This window comes from Muscardinus avellanarius (genome assembly GCF_963383645.1).
Source record: "Muscardinus avellanarius genome assembly, chromosome: 18".
NCBI lineage: Eukaryota > Metazoa > Chordata > Mammalia > Rodentia > Gliridae > Muscardinus > Muscardinus avellanarius.
In genome coordinates this window covers 4,388,515-4,413,071 of record NC_137804.1, presented here as the reverse complement: position 1 = coordinate 4,413,071, position 24,557 = coordinate 4,388,515, and the positions used below count along the sequence as shown (strand labels likewise).

General features: G+C 48.5%; 1 protein-coding gene across 2 annotated transcripts; it reads right to left on the bottom strand.

The window, feature by feature from the left end:
• Positions 1-18,688: 18,688 nt before the first annotated feature.
• On the bottom strand, positions 18,689-23,868 carry RPSA (ribosomal protein SA). Of its 2 annotated transcripts, none has more exons than XM_080715882.1 (7): positions 23,831-23,868; positions 22,583-22,748; positions 21,475-21,593; positions 20,275-20,520; positions 19,323-19,451; positions 19,048-19,213; positions 18,689-18,830 (listed from the first exon to the last, which is right to left on the bottom strand). In XM_080715882.1, the coding sequence occupies exons 2-7, from the start codon at positions 22,713-22,715 to the stop codon at positions 18,736-18,738; spliced, it is 888 nt and encodes a 295-aa protein (XP_080572008.1). In that variant the 5' UTR covers positions 22,716-22,748; positions 23,831-23,868; the 3' UTR covers positions 18,689-18,735. The 2 variants fall into 2 exon arrangements, with proteins under 2 accessions (XP_080572008.1, XP_080572009.1); XM_080715883.1 differs by having other exon boundaries at positions 18,689-18,827.
• Positions 23,869-24,557: the final 689 nt, after the last annotated feature.

The following is a 24,557-nucleotide window of genomic DNA, read 5'->3' as shown; positions in this document are numbered from 1 at the left end:
GCTGTTGGTTGGATTGGTTTTAGAAGTGTTCTTTTATACTTCAGATCATTAGTGGGCAGTCCTACATATGTAAAATAAAATTTAAATCTGGGCATGGTAGCTCATGCTTGTAATCCTAGTACTTGGGAGGCTGAGACAGGGAGATCACAGGTTTGAGGACTGAAGGGTAACAGCCGAGAATAATAGAGGTGGAGATTTGAGAGAAGAATGGTAGAAAGAGATTTGGTAGGAATCTGAAGACCACACTATCGGGCAGTCTTGAGGGTCTAGATAAAGTCAGTGTAGGGGTTGGCTCAGTGCTAGAGCAATGGCCCAGCACACAGAGCGCCTGGGTTCAACCTCCAGCACACCAGACAATTTTTAAAAATGGTTTAATATTACAGATGAGATCAGAGCCATTCATTTGCAGCGGGACCAATCCGCCCCTTTGCATTTTCACCAACTGTTCTGTGCAGCTTGGCCATAAACATGGAGAAGACGGAGAGTTTCACCCAGGGGCGAGATGTGCCACTGAATTTGCAAGAGGATAATTGAGACAAAGGCTCTTTGACTCTCTCAGTAACATGAAGAGCATAGAAGGTATAAAGGGTGATGGGTGAATGGACGGTGATGAATCAATGGACTAAAAGGGTGATGGGTGAATGGACAGTGATGAATCAATGGACGGGGAGCCGGATGGCAAGTCGATTAGAAGCACCGAGTGGGAGAATGGGTGTAGTGGGCTATTAGAGCAATTTGAAAGAGAGGAAGGCTGGGAAAGAGGAGCTAGATGTTCACGCTATTTGATGGATGCAGTAGTTTCGAGTATTGACAACACTCACGGCATGAGGAGAGATGGATGAAGCCGAGTGTGATTCTCTGGAGGAGTGGACAGTTCATTCACATGAGTATTAAAGTCCTCCAAGTTGATGGATGGAGTTGGGGCAGGAAGGGAGCCCGTAGCCAAACTCTGTGCTGGGGGAGGAGGGGTGCCAAGAGATCTGGGGAAGAGAGCCATAAGTTGCGGAGGAACACAGGCTTCAAACGAAGAGACTTAACCAGCAAGCGAAGGCAAAGCGGCCTGAAAAGGGGGTCGGGGGCACTGCTGCCCCTCAAACCTGGAGCGCCTTGGAGTATAAAGTGGCCCCGTTGAGACACTAGCAGGTGCAGCCCTGTCTCAGAAGACTGGCTAGATTCAGGTAAGACGAAGAGATGAAAGGAATCTCCTGAGTAGAATTTGAGGTTACAGGGAAAGGAAATCTGTTTTTCACTTTCTATTTCGATGCAATGGCTCTTTTATCACCCATGGTAGATTAGTGTACCAAGCATGAACATAAATGGCGGCTTGGCTCCTCGGAATCTGTCTGATAAAGAGAAAAACATCTTTTATATGTCTGCGCCCCAAATCCACTATGAGACACCTGGATATACTTAAAAAAAAAAACAACGTTTAGTTCATATTAAAAGCTGGATTGCTCGGTCTTTTGTGAATTCTCATCCTACTGTGACATTCTGAATACGACTCATCATTATGCAACGGTTTAGGCGCAGGTCCAAAGGGTCTAGGAGGTTCTCGGGTACCTGTATTTTCATCCGCACACATCTGGTGATGAGATCTCTGTTGTGAGCGTGTCTTGGTATCATTTGCTTCTTTTTTCCCCCTAAAAACGAAGCAGCAGAGTGTGTTCTGGTTAATGAGCTCTTGAGTAGGTTGTAATTAATTCAAGTGAGACTTACATGGAACTTCATCCTGACAACCTTAGGAAGGGTCCTGGTGTCTGATCTAAATTCTATCTGAGTTCACGGTGGGGGAGGCGGGAAGAATATCATCACAAATAGCCCGCGGACTTTTTAAAGCTCACCTAGCAATATGGAGGGAAAATGCCACCTGCCCAGTTAATTGACTGTCATTAAATAAAGTGTCTTTCATTTTTTTTTTTTTTTACTTTTCCATTTCTCCTACTAAATCTGAGCTCCTCAAGCCTGATTTTTTGCTTATAACACTAATGAAGAAAATTTTAGAATCTGCCCTTAAAAAATGCAAATATTCATAATCAAATGAGTCACTCCAAGAAAGGAATGAAAGGCACGTTGTCCTGCCTCGGAGCTCTGAGTAGAGGGATGTGAGAACTCTGACAGATGTCAGCCTCGTTTTCCTATGCAGAGCGAAGATTTTTATGGCTGTGCTTAGCCTTCTGTCCATTCTTTCTTGCAAAAAAAAAATAATAAGTAAATAGGTATTATATATGCAGATACAGAAAGAGAAGGACTAAGGAAGTCTGGTAAAATGTTAACATGTGGGTAACTGTGCGCACCTGGGATTTTTTGTACTATTTGTGAATTTTCTGTAATTCTGAAGCAATTCCATGAAACCCGCCCTGCAGTAATTCTCCTCCCATTCTAAATAATCATCAGCTAGCACATCTGCACATCTGGCTGCAGTCTGGTTTCTGCCTCCCTGTCTTATTCACAGAGCATCAAAATTTCTTCCATCTTCTTCTTAGTACTCTAGCGAAGACGGTAACTTGAATCCCCTGGCAAATAATGTTTTCTTTTCCTTTTCGGTCAGCCACAGAACTGAAAACTCCCAGTGATTCTGAGAGATCCTACATAAGACAAAGCTCTAATGTCTTCCCACTTCAGCTTGCTGGGCAACAGGGAGCAGAGTGCTGAGGTTTGGCCTCTTGTTCCACGAGTGTCCCGCATGCAATGTATCCCAAATCCAACAGAGGTAGAATTCCCCTGGGTTCCATCCCCAGTATCCCAAATCCAACGGTTCCCAGATAAGAAGAAAAAAGCCATTTTCAAATCATGGCACAAGATAAAAGAAGAAAATGGGGGAGGGAGGGGGGAAGCCCGTAGCTACACTGATGGTGCTCCAGAAACAGGGAGCACCTCCCTGAAACCTGAGAAAATGTCAGAGGCTTTGGAATCTCTCCCCAGGCTCCGAAAAATCCCCCAAATTAGCAGGAGCATTCCAGGGGGCCCCTCGGCCCACATCAGAACAACTGGCTGCCCTTCCTCTCATCTTCTCCGTGCTCTTACGTTCGGCCAACCTCGACTGCTGTTACAGCCCAGGATGGCAGAACGGCCCGTCAAACATGCGCTCTCGACTCATACACTGGCCGTTTGACAAGAAAATACAAAGTGAAGTCAGTTGAAAGCCGGCGGAACCTTCTTACCTTCTACCAGTAGGTGTGCTGACGGGTTCCTCCTCGTCTACACCAAGGTCCAGACGGGTTGGAGGCCGCCTCAATGCGTGCAGAATATATAGCGAGAGATTATATATCTGGGGTTTTTATTACACAGGTGTTTTTGATGGGTGCTCAGCCAAGATCCACTTTAAAACAAAAGCTTCACAAAGACTACAAAAAAGCCACACAACAGTTTGGACAAAAGGCTAAAGAAAAACCCAACAAAAGCCAAAGAAAGCTTGAACAAAGGGCAAAACAAAGGCCCAAACAAAGGGCAAAACAAGGACAAAAACAAGGGCAAAAGAAAAATCTAAACAAAAGCCAGGCTGAGCTGCGGCCACACCATGTGCACACACTCACACACACGTGCATTCGACCTCTGTTAAATTTCATGGTTTTCTATGTTTCTGCTAAATTTTGTTATTTGTTTGTTGGTTTGTTTGTTTTTGTGGTACTAAGAGTTGTAAAAAAAGGGCCATCCTCTCTCTGAGCTACACCCCCGGATCTATTTAATTTTTATTTTGAAACAGGGTCTCACTAGGTCGATGAGAGTCTCACTACACGCTGGGGCTGTCCTCAAACCTGTGATCTCCCTGTCTCAGCCTCCCAAGTACTAGGATTACAAGCATGAGCTACCATGCCCAGATTTAAATTTTATTTTACATATGTAGGACTGCCCACTAATGATCTGAAGTATAAAAGAACACTTCTAAAACCAATCCAACCAACAGCAGCAGCCTTGCCTTTTGAAGTCCCAGAATTCCCTGCAAAACAATGAAACACACATGTCAATGTTGTCACCAAATTTCCTATTAGACTCTTAGTATATGCAAAAAAAGGATCATCCAGAGAACTTTTCAAAGGCAACCCAAGGAGACGGCAAACACTCAATACAAATGCTATGGTGCACCGACTTCATGGCTAATTACACATCTTTCTCTGAGCAGTGAATTACACGCATACTGATTGATTCTCCCCTGCTCTGGGGCTGGCGTCTTGCTTGTGCTGGGGGGAATGTGGCTGACGTATGGGAACAGAATAAGGTTCAGAGCATGGACTTGAGAGGCCCTGCCTGCTGGGGCCATCACAGGACCCACCTACAGGCGCACAGGGAAGACTGAATCAGTTCAGAGGTTACGCTAGTTGGAGACGCCTTGCTCGCAGTGAGCGCTGTATTAGTAAGCTCCTGTGGCTCCACCCTTGAGAGGCTCCCAAACAGGCTGACGGACACTTGCGAAGATTTGCTTTCTGTTCACAAAACAACTGAGGAGCATTTTTAAAATGCGACATCTGTGGGGAGACTGCAAAGATGGATCTTTACTAAAGGACCCCTCTGCTTCCCAAAGCTTCCCAACAAAGGTCCTTAAATGGAAAATATTTGTGAATCCCCATCTTTGACCTCCATAATATATGAGGTGATATGCAACCTCTGCAACCAAACCTTTCCAACAAAGGTCCTTTTTTTTTTTTTTTTTTTTTGCGGGTCTGGGGATGGAACCCAGGGGCATTCTGCCTCTGAGCTACACCCCCAGCCCTATTTCTTATTCCTTATATTTGAAACCGGGTCTCACTGAGTTGCAAAGGGCCTCGCCAAGTAGCGGAGGCTGTCCACAAACCGCGATCCTCCGGTCTCAGCCTCCCGAATGCTGGGATGACAAGCGTGCCCACCGCGCCCGGCTTGTGCCCACCGCGCCCGGTTTGTGCCCACCGCGCCCGGCTTGTGCCCACCGCGCCCGGTTTGTGCATCTCTCTTTGTTCCAATCTAATTTCAGTGTCTGCCCTTCATGCACCAGCTTTCTTGGCCCCAGAAAGATGGCTTGAGAAGCCACATCTGGGTCCAGGTCACTCCTGTTGAAATGGCAGCCTTTTACTCCACAAAGAGAAGACTCCCCAGGACTCCAGGTGGACTTAGCCAAAAGTAAGTGCTGCAAATTGCTGACATTACTAAGTATGTCCTCACGGAGACTTTGACTACAGCTGACAGTCCACAGGCTAAGGTTGGGTCGTGTCCTTTTGGTCTCTAAATTGCTGAGTGAGACCTAACCCCAGGGCCCCCACGTCGGTGACCTTACCAACGGAGAGTCTTTATGGAGGTCAAGTTAAAATACATCACTAGCCGGGGGTGGTGGTACATGCCTGCAGCCCCAGGACATGGGAGGACAAGACAGGAGGTTTGCACATTTGAGACCAGCCTCGGCAACTTAGTGAGGCCCTCAGTAACTTAGTGAAACCCTGTTTCAAAATAAAAGAAATAAAACAAGGCTGGGGTTGTAGCACAGAGGTAGAACACCTCTGGGTTCCATCCTCAGCACCGCAAACATTAATTAACTAATTTTTAAAAATGTATCATTAAGGTGGGCCATAATCTGAAGCCTGTCTGTATACAACGGAGTAATTTGCACACTGAGGCCACATAGGGGAAGATAGTCTGAAGAGAGAAGAGAATGGCCATCTAAGCCGGGCGTGGTGGGCACGCTTGTCACCCCGGCATCTGGGAAGCTGAGACAGGAGGATCGCGATTCGAGGACAGCCTCTGCTACTTAGTGAGGTCCTTTGCAACTCAGTGAGACCTAGTTTCAAAATAAAGAATAGAAAACAGGGCTGGGGGTGTAGTTCAGAGGTAGAATGCCCCTGGGTTCAATCCTTAGTACCACAAAATAAATTAAATAAATAAATAAATGAAGAAGAAGAAGAAGAAGAAGAAGAAGAAGAAGAAGAAGAAGAAGAAGAAGAAGAAGAAGAAGAAGAAGAAAAAAGAAGCTGGTCATCTAGTAGCCAAGGAGAGAAGCCTGGGACAGAAGCTTCCTGCAGGCCTCCCAAAGAGCCAATCCTGCTATACAGGCATGGTAGTGCATTCTTGTAATCCCACTACTTGGGAGGCTGAGACAGGTGGATCACAGGCTCAAGTCCAGCCTAGGCAACTGAGGGAGGCTCGCAGCAACCTAGTGAGACCCTGTTTCCAAATAAGAAATAAATTAGGTTGGGGATGTGGCTTGGAGATAAAATGCCTCTGGGTTCAATATGAAGGAAAAAGAGAAAGAAAGAAGGGAAGGAAGGAAGGAAGGAAGGAAGGAAGCAGTTCTGCTGAAAACCCGATCTCAGACTTCAAACTTGAAGAACTGTGAGAAAATACATTCCTGTTGTTTTAGCCACCTGACTTGTATTTGTTAGAGCGGCGCTAGCAATCAAACCACCACAAATACCAACAGGTACTATTTTCATTTGTTTTTATTTTTTATTTTTGGTGATACTGGGGTTCCTGGAAGCCCTTCTACCTCCAGCTACACTCCCACGGGCTACACTCCCAGACCTATTTTATATTTTTTATATGTGGAAACAGGGTCTCTTAAGCCAGCACGGCTGGCTTCGAACCTGCACTATCCTCCTGTCTCCACCTCCCAAGAGTGGGGATTACAAGCGTGTGCCACCACGCCCGGCCTTTTGTTCTTATATTTATCAAAATAACTTCTGTGGAGCCGGGCGCAGCAGTGCACACCTATAATCTCAGTGCCCCGGAAGGCTGAGGCTGGAGGAGCCTCAGTTCCAGGCAAGCTTGGACAACTTAAGGAGACCCTGTTAAATAAAAAGGGCACAGTGGTAGAGCGCCCTGGGTTCAACTTCCAGGAAAGAAGGAAAGGAGGAAAGAGAAGATGAGAGGAGGGGAGGGGAGGGGAGGGGAGAGGAGGGGAGAGGAGAGGAGAGGAGAGGAGAGGAGGGGAGAGGAGAGGAGAGGAGAGGAGAGGAGAGGAGGAGAGAGGAGGAGAGGAGAGGAGAGGAGGAGAGGAGAGGAGAGGAGAGGAGAGGAGAGGAGAGGAGAGGAGAGGAGAGGAGAGGAGAGGAGGAGAGGAGAGGAGGAGAGGAGAGAGGAGGGGAGAGGAGAGGAGAGGAGAGGAGAGGAGAGGAGAGGAGAGGAGAGGAGAGGAGAGGAGAGGAGAGGAGAGGAGAGGAGAGGAGAGGAGAGGGAGAAACAGAGATAGAGAGATAGGAAGGGAGCATGCACGCAGTCCCATTACTCGGTAGGTTGAGCTAGAAGAACTACAGGCTTGAGTCTACTTAGTAAGCCCCTCAGCAACTTGGTAAGACTCTGTTTCAAAATTTGAAAAGAAAAAGAAACAGGCTGGGTGTAGCTAAGAGATAGAGGGCTACTGAGCGCAATCCCTGGTACAATAACATAAAGTTAGGCCAGAGATTTTCAGCAACAGTGCTATTTTGCCATGTAGATATAATAAAACCGAGTGTTGTGCTTCACAACCACTATGAAACCATTTTTAATTATTGGAAGGTAAATAAGAATGAATTGCTTTTTGTTTTTTATTTTTTTTACCATATCTGCCAAAAGCGAGTCTGAATCGCTCCTCCTTTGCGCGTCAACCTTTACTTCCAGTGTCAGTCTGTCCGCTTGGGGCCCTTAACCTTGCCCTTAGGATTTGCAGCCCCACGGCTCCCACTTTCAATGGTAAACAGAGGAGTGTGACACGGCGGCGGGGCTGCCAGCCACCCAGACAAAGCCTCTGTGTCCCCGGCTCCACGCCCACAGCTCCGTCTGTCCCCCTCGGCTCTGCTAGGTCCAGTCACAATTGTGTGCGGCCAGTGAGAACCTGCATAATGGCAACCTAAGCAAGAGGCTGGGATGGTTCCAGTTTGCCGTGTTAGAACTCGCCCAGCCATACCCCTGCGGTTAAACGTCCTGCACCCAAGCTGCGTGACGCATCCGCCCCACACAACCACCAGAGAAGGAAACCATGGGCGCACAGCACCAGAGGAGGCTTCTAGCAAAAGGAGAGACCCAGACTAAGAATGTGCTCGTGTGACGTCAGCCAGGGCAGGGCAGGAGCCTCGATTCTAATCACTGACGTCAGTTATCCAGAGACAAGAGACAGGCTGTGAGGCCTGCCTCAACCGTAAGGAGGAGACTCCTTGAGCAAAACGAATTCTCCTTGTTTGAATTCTCACTCCCCCAGCAGCTAAGTGCCTGGTGGTCTGTGAAGGAAATACCTTCAATCACAGAGCTAAGTAAGTCTGTTGCCAGCGTGCACTCAGAGATTGGGATTATTGCTAGGTTCTGGGTTTTTTTTTTTTTTTTTTTTTGCGGTACTGGGGATGGAACCCAGGGACATTCTACCTCTGAGCTACACCCCCAGCCCTATTTTTTTATTCTTTATTTTGAAACAGGGTCTCACTAAGTTGCAAAGGGCCTCCCTGAGTAGCTGAGGCTATTCACGAACCTCGATCCTCCTGTCTTAGCCACCCGAATGCTGGGATTACAAGCGTGAGCCACCACGCCCAGCTTTTTTTTTCCCCTTTAAAAAAAAAACGCTTATAACACTGCCTGGACACAATGAGATCTCTATAAATAGAAGCGCCCATCTCTAATTTATTGCCCGTTGATAAACTAAAAATCTAGGTTTTTTTGGTTTTTTGTTTGTTTTGTAGTACTGGTGTTGGAACCCAGGAGCATTCTACCCCTGAGATTCACCCAAAGCCCTATTTTATTCTTTTATTTTGAAACAGGGCCTCGCTAAGTTGCAGAGTGCCTCACTCAATTGCTGAGGCTGGTTACGAACCTGCAATCCTCCTGTGTCAACCTCCCAAGTACTGGGATTACAAGTGTGTGCCACCACGCCTGGCTTCAAAACCTAGTTTCTAATCCTATTGACCCCAAAAATATATTATAATGTAGACAGAATATCGTAGACAGCATATGTAGACAGCTGAGAAAAACCTGATTTTTAACGTTTTTATTTTATTTATGTATTTATGTATGTATGGTACTGAGGTTTGAACTCGGAGGCATTCTAACCCTGTTTTATTTATTTATTTTTGAAATAAGGTCTCACTAAATTGTAGAGGGCCTTGATAAGTTGCTGAGGCTGGCCTTCAAACTGTGATTTCCCCTGTCTCTGCTTCCCAAGTACTGGGATTATATGTGTACACCCCTGCATGGGGAAGTGATTTTTGTTTTAAACCAAAGTTGCCAATAACTCTTTCCCATTTTCTCCAAGCTTCTCAGCTGGCAGCCTGATTTGAGAAAGATATGTATTCTGTTCTACAAGCACAAAGGACCCAGGCTGTGCCTCCTTCAGGCTCTCTGTACTAGACCAAGATGGCGCTTGTCAGCATCCCTGGTCTTCCGGGAAGATTACTTGCTTTCTTTTTTTTTTTTCTTATGGGTCTGGGGATGAAATCCAGAGGCATTCGACCTCTGAGCTACACCCCCTGCCCTGTTTTCTATTCTTTATTTTGAAACAGGGTTTCGCTAAGTTACAGAAGGCCTCACTATGTTGCTGAGGCTGTCTGCAAACCGCGATCCTCCAGTCTCAGTCTCCCAAATGTTGGGATTACAAGCCTGCGCCACCACGTCCGGTTTCCAGGCAGGTTTCTCAAAGAGCTCTCCAAGTACAGAGGGACTTCTGTAAGATTTCTTTTTCATGAAAACAATGCTAGACAAATAAGAGTCCCATGCCTGGGGAGGCCAGCCTCCAGTCAATTTTCACTCAGGGCAAATTTAGCTTGGTCTGAACTGAATCCAGGTGTGTGTGGATTCACCGGGGAGTCCCAGGGAGGGGCATGCCGTTACTTGTAAAGGGCTTTGTGAAGATAAAGTGCTAAATTCCTCCTCACAGGTAGCTTACAGTTCATGACTTCACCAGCCAATGATTCCATCACGCCTTTAAGGGAGGCACACCCTGGAAGCAGGTGAGCCATGCGGTGACGGGCGATCATGTGTGCCAACAGCAGTGGCCCCAAGGAGCCCAGTTAACCAGAGCTGGCTAAAGGTTACTTCTGGGTGCATCTAGGAGGATGTGTCCAGAAGAGATGAACGACACTGGAGTCTGAATAATGCAAACTTTCTGCCCCAGTTTGGGGGAAGAGGGTCTGAGCTAAGTTGCTGAGGCTGACCTGGAGCCTGCGATCCTGCTGGGTCAGTGAGCTTCTTTTTTTACTTTTCTTCTCTTTTTCTTTTCTTTTTGTTTTTTGTGGGTTTTTTTGTTTGTTTGTTTTGTTTGTTTGTTTGTTTGCAGTACTGGGAATGGAATCATGGAATCCAGGGGCATTCTATCTCCAAGATACACCCCCAGCCCTATTTTGTATTCTTTTTTTTTTTTTTTTTTTTGGCTGTACTGAGGGTGGAACCCAGGGGCATTCTGCCTCTAAGCGACATCCCCAACCCTATTTTTTTTTTTGTGGTGGTACCGGGGTGGAACCCAGGAGCTTTCTACCTCCGGACTATACTCCCAGCCCTTTTTTTATATTTTATTTGGAAACAAGTTCGAAGCCAGCCTCAGCTACTTAGTGAGAGCCTCACTAAGTAGCTGAGGCTGGCTTCGAACTTGTGTGATCCTCCTATCTCAGCCTCCCAAGCGCAAGTATTACAGGCGTGAGCCACCACGCCCGGCTTTTATTCTTTATTTTGAAACAGGGTCTCACTGAGTTGCAAAGGGCCTAAGTATCTGAGTCTGTCCTCAAACTGCCATCCTCCTGTCTCAGCCTCCCGAATGCTGGGATTATGAGTGTGCGCCACCATGACTGGCCTTCAGCAAGTTTCTTGAAAGAATGATTCTGCTTTCAACCACACAACTTGTTGGATTTTGATGTTAGGCTTTTTATTTTTATTTTTTTATTTTTTTGCTGCTGCTGCTGCTGCTGCTGCTGCTGCTGCTGCTGCTGCTGCTGCTGCTGCTGCGGATCCAACCCAGGGCCTCACGCCTGCTAAGCACGCACTCCACCGGAGCCACATCCCCGGCCCTGTGTTTATTATTTTTTAAGTGGCTGCAATTTAGTAATAGACGAAATGTTAATAGTTTGCATGATTAGAAATCTCTGCTATAAAATGACTGTAACTGGGACCTGCTCTGCTCAGATCTGTACACAGGCTGATGGCATTTGTAATTAAAAGCAAAGTCACACTTTGTGTAGTTAACAAAGACACTGCAGATGGCCAGCCACGTGGACGGCTCCCTCCTGGCATCCTGGGCGCCAGCCCTGCCTTTCAGGGCTCATTTATTCCGATCGCTCTGGTTCCAGGAGGCCAAGTGTGCTGCCTCCCTCGCGAGGACCTATCTGCCTCGTCAGCAGCTACTGGACCTGGAGGGGCCTGGATTCTAATCTCCAAATGTCCGAGCGCGGGACCCATGGGGAGGTGGCGGGGGTTGGGGGGCGGCCGTTGGGGCTCAGAACCGGGGGGAGGCCACGCGTGCGCCCACCCCAGCCGGGGTCGCGGGCAGACAGGGGCCGGAGGGTGGAGGAGGAGGAGCGCCTGCACCTGCGGCCTTCACCCTGGCTGGGCCCGGAGGCCGGCATCGGATTGGGGGCCCCAGCTGCCCGGGCTTGTGCGGGTTCGGAGCAGGGTGGCCCAGGCCCGGGCTGATGCGCAAGAGATAAGGCGCCCGGGCGCAGCCCCGCACCATGGGGTCTCGGGAGGTCACCGGGCGGAGACACGGCTGCCCAGAGCAGGCGTGGTCCTCGTCGGAGCACTGCTGGCCCAGCGGGCTGGTCCCGGAGTCCCCAGCCACGGCCGCCCAGGACCAAGAGCCCCGCGCCCAAGCACCGCCACGTCCACGAGAGTGGCCTGGGAAGCTGGCCTGGGTGGAGTTTCCCGTCCTTCTGTGGCTGTTTCCTGACCTGTTTGAGCACAGGCTACAGTTTTAGAGGTTTTGGAGGACGGGGACAGGGACATCTCTGACTTCTAGTGGGTCAGCTCTCTCCAGAATTGCGGGGGAGTGGCCTCTCGGCGGCCTGGCAGCACTGGGCTTTGCCAAGACAGGCCTAGATCCCCTGCCCGGTCTTCTCATTTCTCCAGGGGCTTATGAGCTCGGCCTTGGGACATCCACACTTGGGTAAGCCTTGGGCGTGGGCAGGTGACTTGCTAGCCTCTATGGGACAATAGCAAAAGTTGCAAAATTGCTTGCTGCTCCTAGAACAAACCCTGACCATCCTCAGAGAGGGCGGGACCCAGCACCCCCAAAGACCCAGCCCCAGCGAGGCCATCCAGGATCCCCAGCTCCCGGGCAGCCTGCATTCTGCCCCAGGCCTGTGAGCAAGGCCAGCCCAGGTCAGGGACTCTGGTGGCTGCTCTCCCTCTGAGGCAAGTGGGTCTCAGCAGGAGAAAAGCGCATGCCACTCAAACCCTTAGGTCACCTCTGCTCCTGCTGCGTTCTTATCCCCAGAGCCTGGGGTTGCTCTGATCGGCTGCACCTGGAGGAGGCCCAATGGGGTTTCCAAAGTTGCCCAAAGCCAGGTGTGATGGTGCATGCCTGTAATCCCAGGACTAGGAAGCATGAGACAGAAGCATCACAGACTGGAGGTCAGCCTCAGCAATTCAGTGAGGCCCTTTTTCAAAATAAAAAATAAAAAGGACTGAGGGTGTAGCTCAGAGGTAGTACGCCCCCTGGGCCCACACCCTAGTTTTATACACACACTCTTTTACAGGGTCTTTTACAAGGGCCTTTATTAAAATCACCTGGAGAGCCAGGTGTGGTGGTGCACACCCATAACCCTAGTACTTGGGAGGCCACAAGGGAGAATGGCAGGTTTGTAGCCAGCCCCAACAACTTAAAGAGGTCCTCTGCAACTTAAAGAGACCCTGTTTCAAAATAAAAGAAACGAGGCTGGGGTGTATCTCAGAGGTAGAATGCCCCAGGGTTCAATTCCTAGTGCCCCCTCACACCCCCCTCCACATGAGCCGCAGAACCTTTTGGAATTACTGAATGTTAGAAACCTTTGGGAGCAGCAGTGAATTCACCGAGTCCAGTACAGCTACATCTACGTACTCAAGAACAGTGAGTCAAATTGCGGGCCACAGAGGAGAAATCCCAGTATTGTGCCTCCTGGGACTTGACCCAGTGAGGGAGTGGTGGTGGCAGAGATATCACACCATAGGAGAGCGTGCAACCTGGCACCCCCCCATAGTTTAAAGCAGCCTCTATCGACTCCCTGGGTCAGAGAATCTGTGATACAACCCAGTAAAGGAGTAGTAGGGTCTGAGATAATACAGACTTGAGATCCAGAGCACCTTAAGTGAAGCCATAGTGACCCAAGGGAAGAACCCAGAGAAGGCACAAACTTCCAAAATCATGGGAAAGAGGAATAACACTGAAGCAATGAATGCCCACAACCCCACAACATCAGAACCCGATAAAACAGAAAATCAGAGATTTCTAGAAGATCAAATCAGGAAAATAACTGTAGAAATAATAGAGGTGCTTCGAAAAGAACTCAGAGAGAGCCAAAAAGAGATAAAGGATGCAATTAATGAAGTAAAGGCCTCAATTCAAAGCACAAACAACCGATTAGACCACATGGAGAACAGAATCTCGCTCTTAGAAGATGAGCAATCCAAAAATGAATGCATAGTTTCTAATCTAGAAAAAGACATCCAACAGCAGGAATCTGACACTGAAGAAATATGGGCCCATCTTAAGAGAGCTAACCTAAGAATAATTGGAATAGAGGAGGGAAAAGAAAGTGATACCAAAGGGATCAACAATCTCTTCAAGGAAGTAATAGCAGAAAATTTTCCAAATATAGAGCAAGAGGTTGATACACAGATCCAGGAAACTTATAGAACTCCCTTTAGACAGGATCCGAGAAGAGGATCCCCACGCCATATAATTGTCAAAATGACCAATGTGGAAGCCAAGCAGAGAATCTTAAAGGCAACAAAAACAAAGGGCCAAGTGACATTCAGAGGCAAACCAATTAGAATCACTCCAGACTTCCCAAACCAAGTCATGAGAGCCAGAAGGGCTTGGAGTAACATACTCCAAACTCTGAAAGAAAACAACTTCCAGCCAAAAATTTCCTATCCAGCAAAACTTTCTATCAAATTAGATGGAGAAATAAGAAGCTTCCATGACAAACAGAAACTGAAGGAATTTATGTCTTCAAAACCAGCGCTAGAGAAAATACTCAAAGAGATTAACTACAAAGAAGAAATAGGTAACACTCACCAGAACCAGAGAAACAAGAGTTTCCATCCAACAGACAACTAAGATTGGTTATCTGTGGAGATTCATTATTTATGTTAGTCTTTTACCTATCTCTAAATTGTATTGTTTGCCTTTATTGTTGTTAATTTTTAGGATTTCTAGTTGGAATATTAATATACCTTCAGATATAGCATTTGGAAATATTTTATGCAATTCTATTAGTAACTTTTAACTCTGTTTACATTGTCTTTGGATATACATTATTTTCTTTTATTTTTTAGGGAGTTTGTATATTATTCTGTTGCCTGTGCCATTGAAATCATATCCAAGAAATCACTGCCAATTTCAATGTTGTGAGGTTTTATGACCCAGATTTTCTCCTAAAAGTTTATAGTCTTAAGATTTATATTTAGGTCTTTTATCTAGTTTGAGTTAATACTTGTATGTGGGATTAGGTAAGGGTCCAATTTTATTCTTTTCCATGTAATTATTATTTTTCAACAATATTTAGTTAAAAGAGTATTATTTCCACCACCAAATCTTCGTGGAAACCTTGTCAAAAATAACTTGACAATATAGGGAAGAAGTTAGCTCTAGGCTTGTATTTAACTCCAATGGTCTATATATCTGCCTTTAGAACAGTACTACACTGTTTCAATTATTGTAGCTTTATATGGTTTGAAATCAGAAAATATACATCTTCTAGCTTTGTTTTTGCTTCGAGATTGTTTTGGGTATCTAGAGTCCATATTCCATAGCAGGATAGATTTTTTTCTGAAAAATAAATATATGATAGTTTCACCTAAAAAAAAGAAAAAAATATTCTCTGGTAAGAAAGAAAGCAAAAAGAAATATTGAAATGTTATCTTTAAGTCATCAAAAGCTTGGTATCAGACAAATGAAACTGTTATGTGAGATTATCATTTTTAATTTTGGATAAATTGCTATAATACTAGATGTCAACCACTAAGCCAAGCATGGGAGGGAGGGATGGGGAGAGAATGGGGTGGGGATCGGGTGGGGGCTGACTGGGCGATGTGTGCATGTATGTCTACAAAAGTTTGTATCCCACTATGATGTATGAATACAGTGCACCAATAAAAAAAAAAAAGAAAAAGAAAAAAAAAAAAAAAAAAAAAAAAAAGAAACCTTTGGGAAAGCAGTGTGAGAATCTTCAGTGTAGCGAGATTTTCAGGACACTTTGTTGTTGTTAAACGGATTGAAAGATGACAGTCATCCTGATAAAATATAGCATCTTTTTTTTTTGCTTTAAAATAATTTTTCTTTATATTAATTTTTTTTCTCCCATAGAGGAGCAGCATTACAATCTAACAGTCAGAATCCTGTTACACACACAGGCATGCCACATGACCAGGTCAAGGTGACTGTGTCCTTGAGTCTGTCACAACACGGTCAGCCCAAGTTTCCTCATTTCAGCCAGTCTCAGCACAAAGCACCCCACAGGGATGCACTCAACATGTTGGTTCCCTTTGGAATGAGGCGGCAGGGTTAAGAGGGGAACGTATTAGAAGCAGGCTATGGTGTCTGCGTTCAGTCCCTCACACAAAGCTCTGTGGGTCTGGGGAGGCGCCCAAGAGCTCTGATGGGGTCCTTGCTGCACCTAAGACGTGGGTCACAGCATGCTGATGTGTGGGCTCCAGGCCAAGGCTAAGGGGCAGGCACACTCCCAAAGAGCACCACACTGCGCTCACACACACAGTGCCCTGCTGAGGCTACACTAGCCAAGTTCAGAAAGTGACACCCAGCTCAAGGGAACCACTCAAGACTCACTGGGAAAGCTGCAAGTTGCCCTTTGATGTAAATGGGACACACATCCTTAGTTTTGGCAAAGTGCTGGCAATATTGACATTAATACGTTCACACACCAATACAAACTGGTCCAGAGTTTCCTAAAACAGCAGTCAAGACAGACTAATCTCTTCTAAGGTTGCATAGGACTCTGAATTCTGGTGCCCTCGTGTGTTCAATTTCTGTGGTGTAAGGAAGAAATCCTGAGGCATGCTCAAGGTGGAAGGCACACAGTCAGTACAGTGCGACAAGGTCTGATGCTCCTGGAGTTAGACTGCAGCAGACTTGGCAGCGTGGGTGCTTAGAAATGTCTACACAAAATTTTGCCACACTCAAATGCTACACACCTATAGGATAAAGTCCAACAATAAAGTACGCCTTGCAACCAGCCAGGTGAGAGCGAAGGGATCTAGAACCACAGGGGCCCCCATGGATAAATGTGAGGAGCAGGGCCTTTTGAAATGTAAGCCAAATGCCCTATCGCTCAAATTCCCCCAACAGCAGGATTGTGGGCACTGCTCAGGACTGAGCCTAGGGCCCGGATAGCATCATTTCTTTTAACCTGCATATTATTAACATGATGGCATGTTTATCCTCTATGTGGAAGCTAGAGAGAAGGGTGGGGATCTCATGGAAATAGAAGGGAGCCGGGTAGAGGCAGGCATTCACTTCTAAGCTACATCCCCAGTGCTATTTTTTTTTTTAAACTTTTCTTTTTAAACTATTGAAACAGGGTCTAAGCCAGGCGTTGTGGTGTACACTTGTAATCTCAGCATTTGGGAGGCTGAGGCAGGAGGATCGCAGGTTCCTGGCCAGCCTAAGCTACTTGGTGAGGCCCTTCGGAACTCAGTGAGACCCGTTTCAAAATAAAGTATGAAAATAGGGATGGGGGTTTATCTTGGAGGTAGAATCCTTCCGGGTTCCACCCCCAGTACCTCAAAAAACAAAACAGAAACAAGGTCTACTTGCTGAGGCCCGCCTTGAGCACGTGCTCCCCCTGCCTCTGCCTCCTAGGCACTGGGATCACAGGCATGTGCCACCATGCCCCGTTCCTGGGACACTCAGTGGTTCTCCTTCCTCACCCAGTTGTCGGCAGTGTTCTACTTGCCCCTGGCCCTCGTCACTGGGATGAGGCGGTGGACCCAAGATCACCTCCTCGGGCAGCATGGAGGATGTATTCAGCACAGCGCAGGCTGAGCAGGGGTCAGCTTCCCTTCTCATCAGAACTCTGCCTGGAGCCACTCCCGAGGGACCACAGGACCAGCCTCCGCCTGGGATGACCCTCAGGACTCACAAAGGTCCCATGCGTAAACACAGCCAGTAATCCCAGTACTAGGCTGAGGCTCAATCACAGGTTTGAAGCCAGCTTCAGCAATTTAGTGAGACCCTGCTTCAAAAAATAAAGTGTAGCTTGGAGAACACCCCCAGACTCAATCCCCAGCACAAAAAACAAAACAAAAAACAAAAAAACCTTAAAAGTTGGCTCTAATTCCATTTGCCGTGCTCCTGGGCAGTTTTGCTTGGCTGGTGGGGCCTCTGCTTTAAAGATCTCCTCCTGCCTTGAGGGCAGTGGCCATGTTCCCACTCCAGGGAGGACCCAACTACCTTGATCTAATTCCTTCATGCCTTTCTTCCTCTCTAGCAATAATGTAGACTGGTTCTTATGGACCCGTTGTCCAGGACCATTAAGCTCTGCTGGACAAGGCCAAGCTCAGAAAAGGAACAGGAATTTGAAACTGAAACCTGCGGTCTGAGGGGCACTTCTGTTCCCAGAGGAAGCAGCGGATGCTGTTGTGCTACCAGGTGCTGGGCGTTTCTCAAAGATGCTCTGCTCTCAGGCACACACCACCTTGGATGGGAATACCCGAGTTGAACACCAGTGGGGGTACAAGTGACTGGATCCTGCCAGGTTTTAGTTGTCCTGCTGGGGCAGGCTGACCAGCGAACTGCCCTCTTCTGGGTAATCAACCCATTCCAGAAACTTTTCTCTCCCAGGATAACTTTTAAACATTTTGGGGGCCATCCATGGGAGGCCGTCTTGACAGATGGTTGGCCATTATATAACAGGTCAAATGTCAGCAAAAAGCTAGCAAATGTGGGTATTTAGTTAACCCTTTGCTGGAAGTCCTGAGGCCGTGAACTTGGCCTTGCTCCTAGAGCCAACTCTATACTTCTCATCTTGACTTGTCAATGCCGTCGTTACTCGTTTGTCCTCGCTGAACGAGCCCTAGTTAAAATTTCTCAAGGGGAAGGTTCTTGCCCTGCCACATCCTTGGAGCAGAGTACCGGATTCCCAGCACTGCTGAACACAAAGTAAAAAAGCTTTGCCATTTCCACCATAGGCAGAGGCTTTTATTTATCCTACCACTTTACACATGAAGAAATGCTTTGACAGGTTAAACTTTGTGAAACTTCACGAAGCCTCTTGTGAATATTTGAATGGAGGCCAGCAGTTGCTCTATAAACCCTTAAGTCAGGTAGGCAAGTTCATAGAACTGTTTTAGTCACTTAACTACCTTATTTTTGTAGCTGAAATATACAAGTCACAAATAAAGCTCACCGCTATGATGTACAGCACTAGTGATGGTTCTTATCTGTGTCAAAAACTTCAACACACGGGCTGAGGCGAATGAAATGCCCCTGGAATCCTGCCACCCAGCTCAGCCTTAACACCCAACTCCACAGCGAGAAGCCACTTTCCCCCGCGGTCTGAGAAGCAACCCAGGCCTGGCCTGGAATGAAGACCCCACGCAGGCAGAGCTTTTAAAAACTCAGGTTTATTTCCCGTCAACCTCATTTCCACTTCACTGGTGTCTTTAGGCAGCTTAAGACCACTCGGTGGTTGTTCCGACCCACTCCGTGGCCTGGGCGGTGGGAGCTGCAGACCAGTCTTCAGTGGCTGGCTGGGCGCTCCAGTCTTCTGTAAAGAAAACCCAAACAGCCATCAGCTCTGCCCGCAGGGGTGACTCTCCTCACCCCAAGCCCAGCCCAGCCCCGCAGCCTCTCAGATGCACACTGCCACACAGCTAGCACCTTCTAAAAGCGCCCAAACCCAAACCGGTACCCTGGGAACGGAAAGCCCTCAGGCATTATTAAAGTTGGTTTAAAACCTAAACTCTGAACACCAGTGTACGCACCAGTAGGGAACTGCTGAATGGGCACCGAGGGAACCTGGACGCCCTCGGACCAGTCTGCAACCTCAGGCTGGGCAGCGGCGAACTCAGGGGCTGGTGCAGTCCATTCGCCCTGGAATTCCTCCTTGGTCACCGCCTTCTCAGCAGCGGCCTGCTCTTCCTTTTCAATCTATTGTAAGAAAAAAAAGCTGAAGTAGGGACTGACACACCATGCTCCTGGAAGTGCAGACCACGGTGCGTGCGTGCTCTGTGCCGAGCCTTTGGTGCCCGGTGCTTACCTCTTCAGGATCTCTGTAGAAGTAGAGATCAGGCATGACCTCCCACGGGTGCTCCCGGGAGATGGTGCCACGCATGCGCAGGACTTCTCGGGCCAGCATCCACCACATCAGCCCCACAGAGTGAGCTCCCTGAGGGAGCACAGAGGTTACTAAACAGCTAACACTCATCTTACCTGCCCAGAGTCCTGCGACACCAAAAAGTTATGTCTCTCACTTTAAAGAGTGGTTCTCAGTCACAACCAAACGAAAGCCCTGCAAGCAGCGCAGGAAAAGTGTGTCCCCATGCGCCGCCATCATAAATACACTCCTCTTCGGAAAATTCTGACTTGCAGACAGGTCTTGAGGCCTCATAACAAGCGGACCCCGTATCTCAACCACACACAGCCCACCCATCCTTTAGAATCCAGCCCCTAGCCGGGCGTGGTGGCGCATGCTTGTAATCCCCGCACTTGGGAGGCTGAGACAGGAGGATCACACAGGTTCAAAGCCAGCCTCAGCTACTTAGTGAGACCCTGTTTCCAAATAAAATATAAAAATAGGTCTGGGAGTATAGCTCAGAGGTAGAAAGCCCCTGGGTTCCACCCCCAGTACCATGAAAAGAATAAAAAAGAATCCAGCCCCTAGATATATCAAGTTGGTCTATAAATAGGCCAAGCAATGCCAGTGAGGTCTAAGTAGAACAGAGAAAGAAGAAACATCAGGCCACTTTCCACAGGCCCCATCTCTTCAGAGCAGCTGTGGGTAACAGGATACGTGTAGCAAGGACTACTATCAGTCTCCACTCACTGGGGCAGAGTGGAGTGTTAGCGAAGGCTTGCCCGTCGTGTAGCACACTACCTACACTTGCGAGTTCATCGGCCAGCAGCGGCCTCAACTCCAAGCTCTAACAATGTGCACAGGACCGTCTGCTTCTTTTTCATGAGCATTCACTCACCAACTCTGAGAGCTTTACCTTGTTGTTGCAGGGAATGGCGATGTCCACGTAGCGCAGGGGAGAGTCTGTGTTGCACAGCGCGATGGTGGGCAGGTTGACATAAGACGCCTCCGTGAGAGGCTGGTGGTCAGCTCTGGGGTCAGTCACCACCAGAAGACGCGGCTCCCGGAAGGCGGCCTGGATCTGGTTGGTGAAGGTCCCAGGAGTGAAGCGGCCAGCGATCGGGGTGGCTCCAGTGGCCGCAGCAAACTTGAGCACGGCCCGCTTTCAAGAGACAAGACAGTGAGCAGGACTCCAGGGTCGTCTCCTAGCAACACCTCATGCTGGCAGCTCTGCGGTCACATGAAGCAGCCCATGTAGTAGAAAGCCTCAACATCCCTCCCCACAATACAAGCACAATCACAGCACCCAGTAACCCGAGTTAGCTGGATGGCACCTGTACGCCCTTACTGCCAGGCCCTGTAAAGTACATGCCCTCCTGCTCCCTTCAGCATGGCTCCTTAACCCCTGGACACTCAAACCTCACTGCCCAAGTACCGAGCTGGTCACCGTCAGTGACTTGGGCAGGTCACTCGTGTCTGCGGCCCTCATAGGGCAACGAGAAATTAGCGCACCAGCAGAGAACTGTGGTTACCTCGTAGATACTCTGGTCCAACTTAATCACAGACACCCAGTGTCAGGCAGCATCTACCACTTTCCTTACTTTTTCCTTCTTCAGAGGTGATTTTGTTCATCCCTTAAAAAATACCTGACTTTTCCACTATATCCCAAGTGCCTAGCAACACTGCCTGGCCCAATCTGGCTGTGCCGAAGCAGCCAAGACTAGTCCCCAGTTCATTTCACAGCAATAATTAAAGCCAACTTTCTGCCTTCAAGTACTAGAGTCCGGTCACCTTTGGGAGAATAACCCTTGAGAGAAGTTATAGCACGCTGACCGCATACCCACAAGTCTCCCATCTCTGCCCCCAAGCACTGGGATCACAGGTGTGTGCCACCAGGCCTTATGTGTTCTTTTTTAATGGCGGTACTTGGGATTGAACCCAGGGACTCTTACCACCGCTCAGTCCTTTGGAGACATGGTGTGGATAAATGGATGAAGCTAGCATTGAACTTGCATCCCGCCTCCCAAATTGCAGGCATGTGCTACCAGGACTAGTCATTTAAAAATCTACCCTAATAGCAAAGATTGCTACAAAAACTGAGCAGTGCTCTACAAACCTGGCCAGTGTTCCTGGACGATATGACACTGACGTCAGCAGGGTTCTCAATGGCAACAATGGCTCGAGCGGCCAGCAGAAGCTTCTCCCAGGTCCTCTTCAGGTTTATGATGTAGATGCCTGGATGAGAAGGCCTGGTTACCTAGCGATCAGACCCGGGTGTGTGTGTGTGTGTGTAGGATTAAAGGCTTGATCTGGCTATGCAAATGGACATTTTCTATAAAGAGAGGCTTTTGTGGCAGCAAGTACTATCAACTCCAGTCACAGAGGCGAGCTCTACTGGTGTTAGCGAAAATCCTGCCGTTAATGTAGCACACTTCCGACACTCAGCAGCTCACTGGCCACAACTGGCCTCCACCCTGAGCTTTAATAGTGTGCAGCCTCCTTGCCGTTTTTCTTTCCTCCCCCTGGGCTCCTCTAAGTGCTTACCTACTTCTTTTCCTCTTGCTAACCCTCCCTGTCACCTACAATGTTAGGTTTGTTCTACAACTCCTATACATCAGCCACTCCCAGGCTTAAATCTTTTTTTTTTTGCAGGTCTGGGGATGGAACCCAGAGGCATTTGACCTCCGAGCTACACCCCCTGTCCAATTTTTTATTCTTTATTTTGAAACAGGGTCTCACTGAGTTGTGGAAGGCTTCACTAAGTAGCCAAGGCTGGCCGTGAACCTGTGGTCCTGTCTGAGCCTCCCAAATGCTGGGATGACAAGCGTGCGCCACCACGCTGGGCTCCAGACTCAGATCTTTTAGTGGCTCTAGTTCTAAACTGAAAAAAGTCCCTTTGGTCAACTTAATGCCTTCCACATCCTTCTCATAACTTTCCTTCCCTAATTCCAAGCCACATTATTTATTCTCACCTCTTCTTTTTCTCAGCGCAATAAAACTATTTTGGTACCCAGGATGTAAGGGTATTCAGAAAAGGCACTAGGAACTCACATCTCAACTTCCACCTAAACCTGCCAATTGCCATACTATCATTCCCACTAGAGCCTAGCAATACGTCCTGCCATCACCAGAAGACCCGGTACTTCCCACCAGAAAGCAGAATCTGAACTTGTACTTTAACAATAAAATTAACAACAACAACAAAAATGAAAGCAGTAGCTGACCATCGCTTTTCCTTTTGTAGATATATTGTTCCATCTGGAAATCCAGGTTGGTGCCACCTAAGTGGGTTCCTGCTGCAAGGAATTTGAGGACATCCTCCTCCTTCATTTGCAGGACATCGAGGGCTCCGGACATTGTGATAGTTTCCCTTTAAGTTACGCCGGGAATCTTAGGGACAAAAAAGAAAAAGGAATTAACAATCTAGACCCTGGGGGGGAAAAAAACTAAACATTAACGTTAAATCTAGTTCTTTTCAGCCAGCCTTGGTGGCCCAGGCTTGGGGTCCCAGTAATTGGGAGACTGGGACAGGAGGATCCCGCAGGTTCAAAGCCATTCTCAACTGCTTAGTGACTCTGCAACTGAGACCATGTATCTAGTTCTTTTCATCCCAGAGAGTTAAGTAGGAGAGGTTCGTTTTAAAACGATTTCAAGATCAAAAGCAATGGATTTCACCTGCAATGACAGGGTAGTGAAGGGATAAGATTAGAGTGTTAGCAGATACAAGTCGGGCATTACAGAATCGCGGCAAAATATGGAGAAAAGAGCGTAAACAAAACACCGAGGATACACAGAAAACCGCAAACTTTTTTTTTGGGTGGTGGTACTGGGGGTGGGACCCAGAGGCTTTCTACCTCCGGGCTATACTCCCAGACCCATTTTATATTTTATTTGGAAACAGGGTCTCACTAAGTAGCTGAGGCTGGCTTCGAACTAGCCCGATCCTCCTGTCTCCGCCTCCCAAGTGCGGGATTACAAGCGTGCGCCACCACGGCCGGCAGCAAACTGATTAACTTCCGAAAGCACACAGTAATAAGTTATGGATGCATCAAGGTAACTATAAGAGCATCCATGTCTGAGAACACACGTGTTGAGGTTTCAGACTTTCTGGAAAAGTCTTAGCTGGGTGTTTCGGGGTCAACTCCCCACGGTGCCACTAGTCTCCCAAAACCTCGCTGAGAAGTTCCTCCACTCCAGGCCTGCAGGGCCCGAACGGAAAGGGCCAGCCCGGGATCCGGCGCGGGTCTCGGCGGCCGCGCGCTCTCCGCACCCGAGCCCGGCGGGGGCGCGCCCTCCACCCGCTCCCCGGTCCTCCCGGCCCGCGCGCCGCGCCCGGCCACGTGCGGCCGCCGGGCTGAGAAGATCGCGCGCAGCAGGAAGGCGGACCGGCCCCGCGGCCCCCACGCCTCTCGTCTGCGCGGGAGGGTCGTGCCGGCCCCCCTAAACAACGCAGGGAACCCCGAAAACCTCACCAAGAACAACGCCGTATGGACCCCTCTCTAGGCAGCGCGGAAAGGACAGGCGGCCGGAAATGACGCCCTTATATACCCCACCGCCAGCCAATGGAAACGGAGAAACACCGGAAGTTGCGTCGCCCGGACGTCTCCGCCCCGGAAGGCGGCCTCCTGCGCAGGCGCAGTCTCGGATGGCGGGCGGTGGCCGCGCCGGAAGTGCACCTGGGCGATTTCCTGGGCCCGGCGGCCCCTCTCCTTCATCTTCCAAAGTTCTGGTCCAGGTCTGAGCTCGCGGGCCAGGCCTGGTTTGGGACCCCAGCACGCGGGCAGGGCCAGGTGACGGGATGGACCCGACCCGCTTCCGGACCCGCGCTGCGGTCCGGTTGTAACGTGGGAGGGCTGGGACACGCGCGCCCACCCAGCAGATCCAGGGGCTCGACGCCTGGGGTTACAGTACTTATTTAGCAGCACGTAATTCAGATTTCAGGTGTTCACCTGCGGACAGGTCTTTCTGAAGAAGTAAAAGACTGCGCAGATATATACGTGAGGGATATTTTTCGGAATAAAAAAGTACATGCAATGGATTAGTAAGAATATATTCCGTGCCAGCCGCGATGGCATACACAAGTCTGTAATTCCAGGATTTTGGAGGCTGAGACAGGAGGATCCAGGCATCGAGACCAGCCTTAGCAATTTAGCGAGACACTTCTTTCAGATTAAAAAATAAAATAGGGCTGAGGTGCAG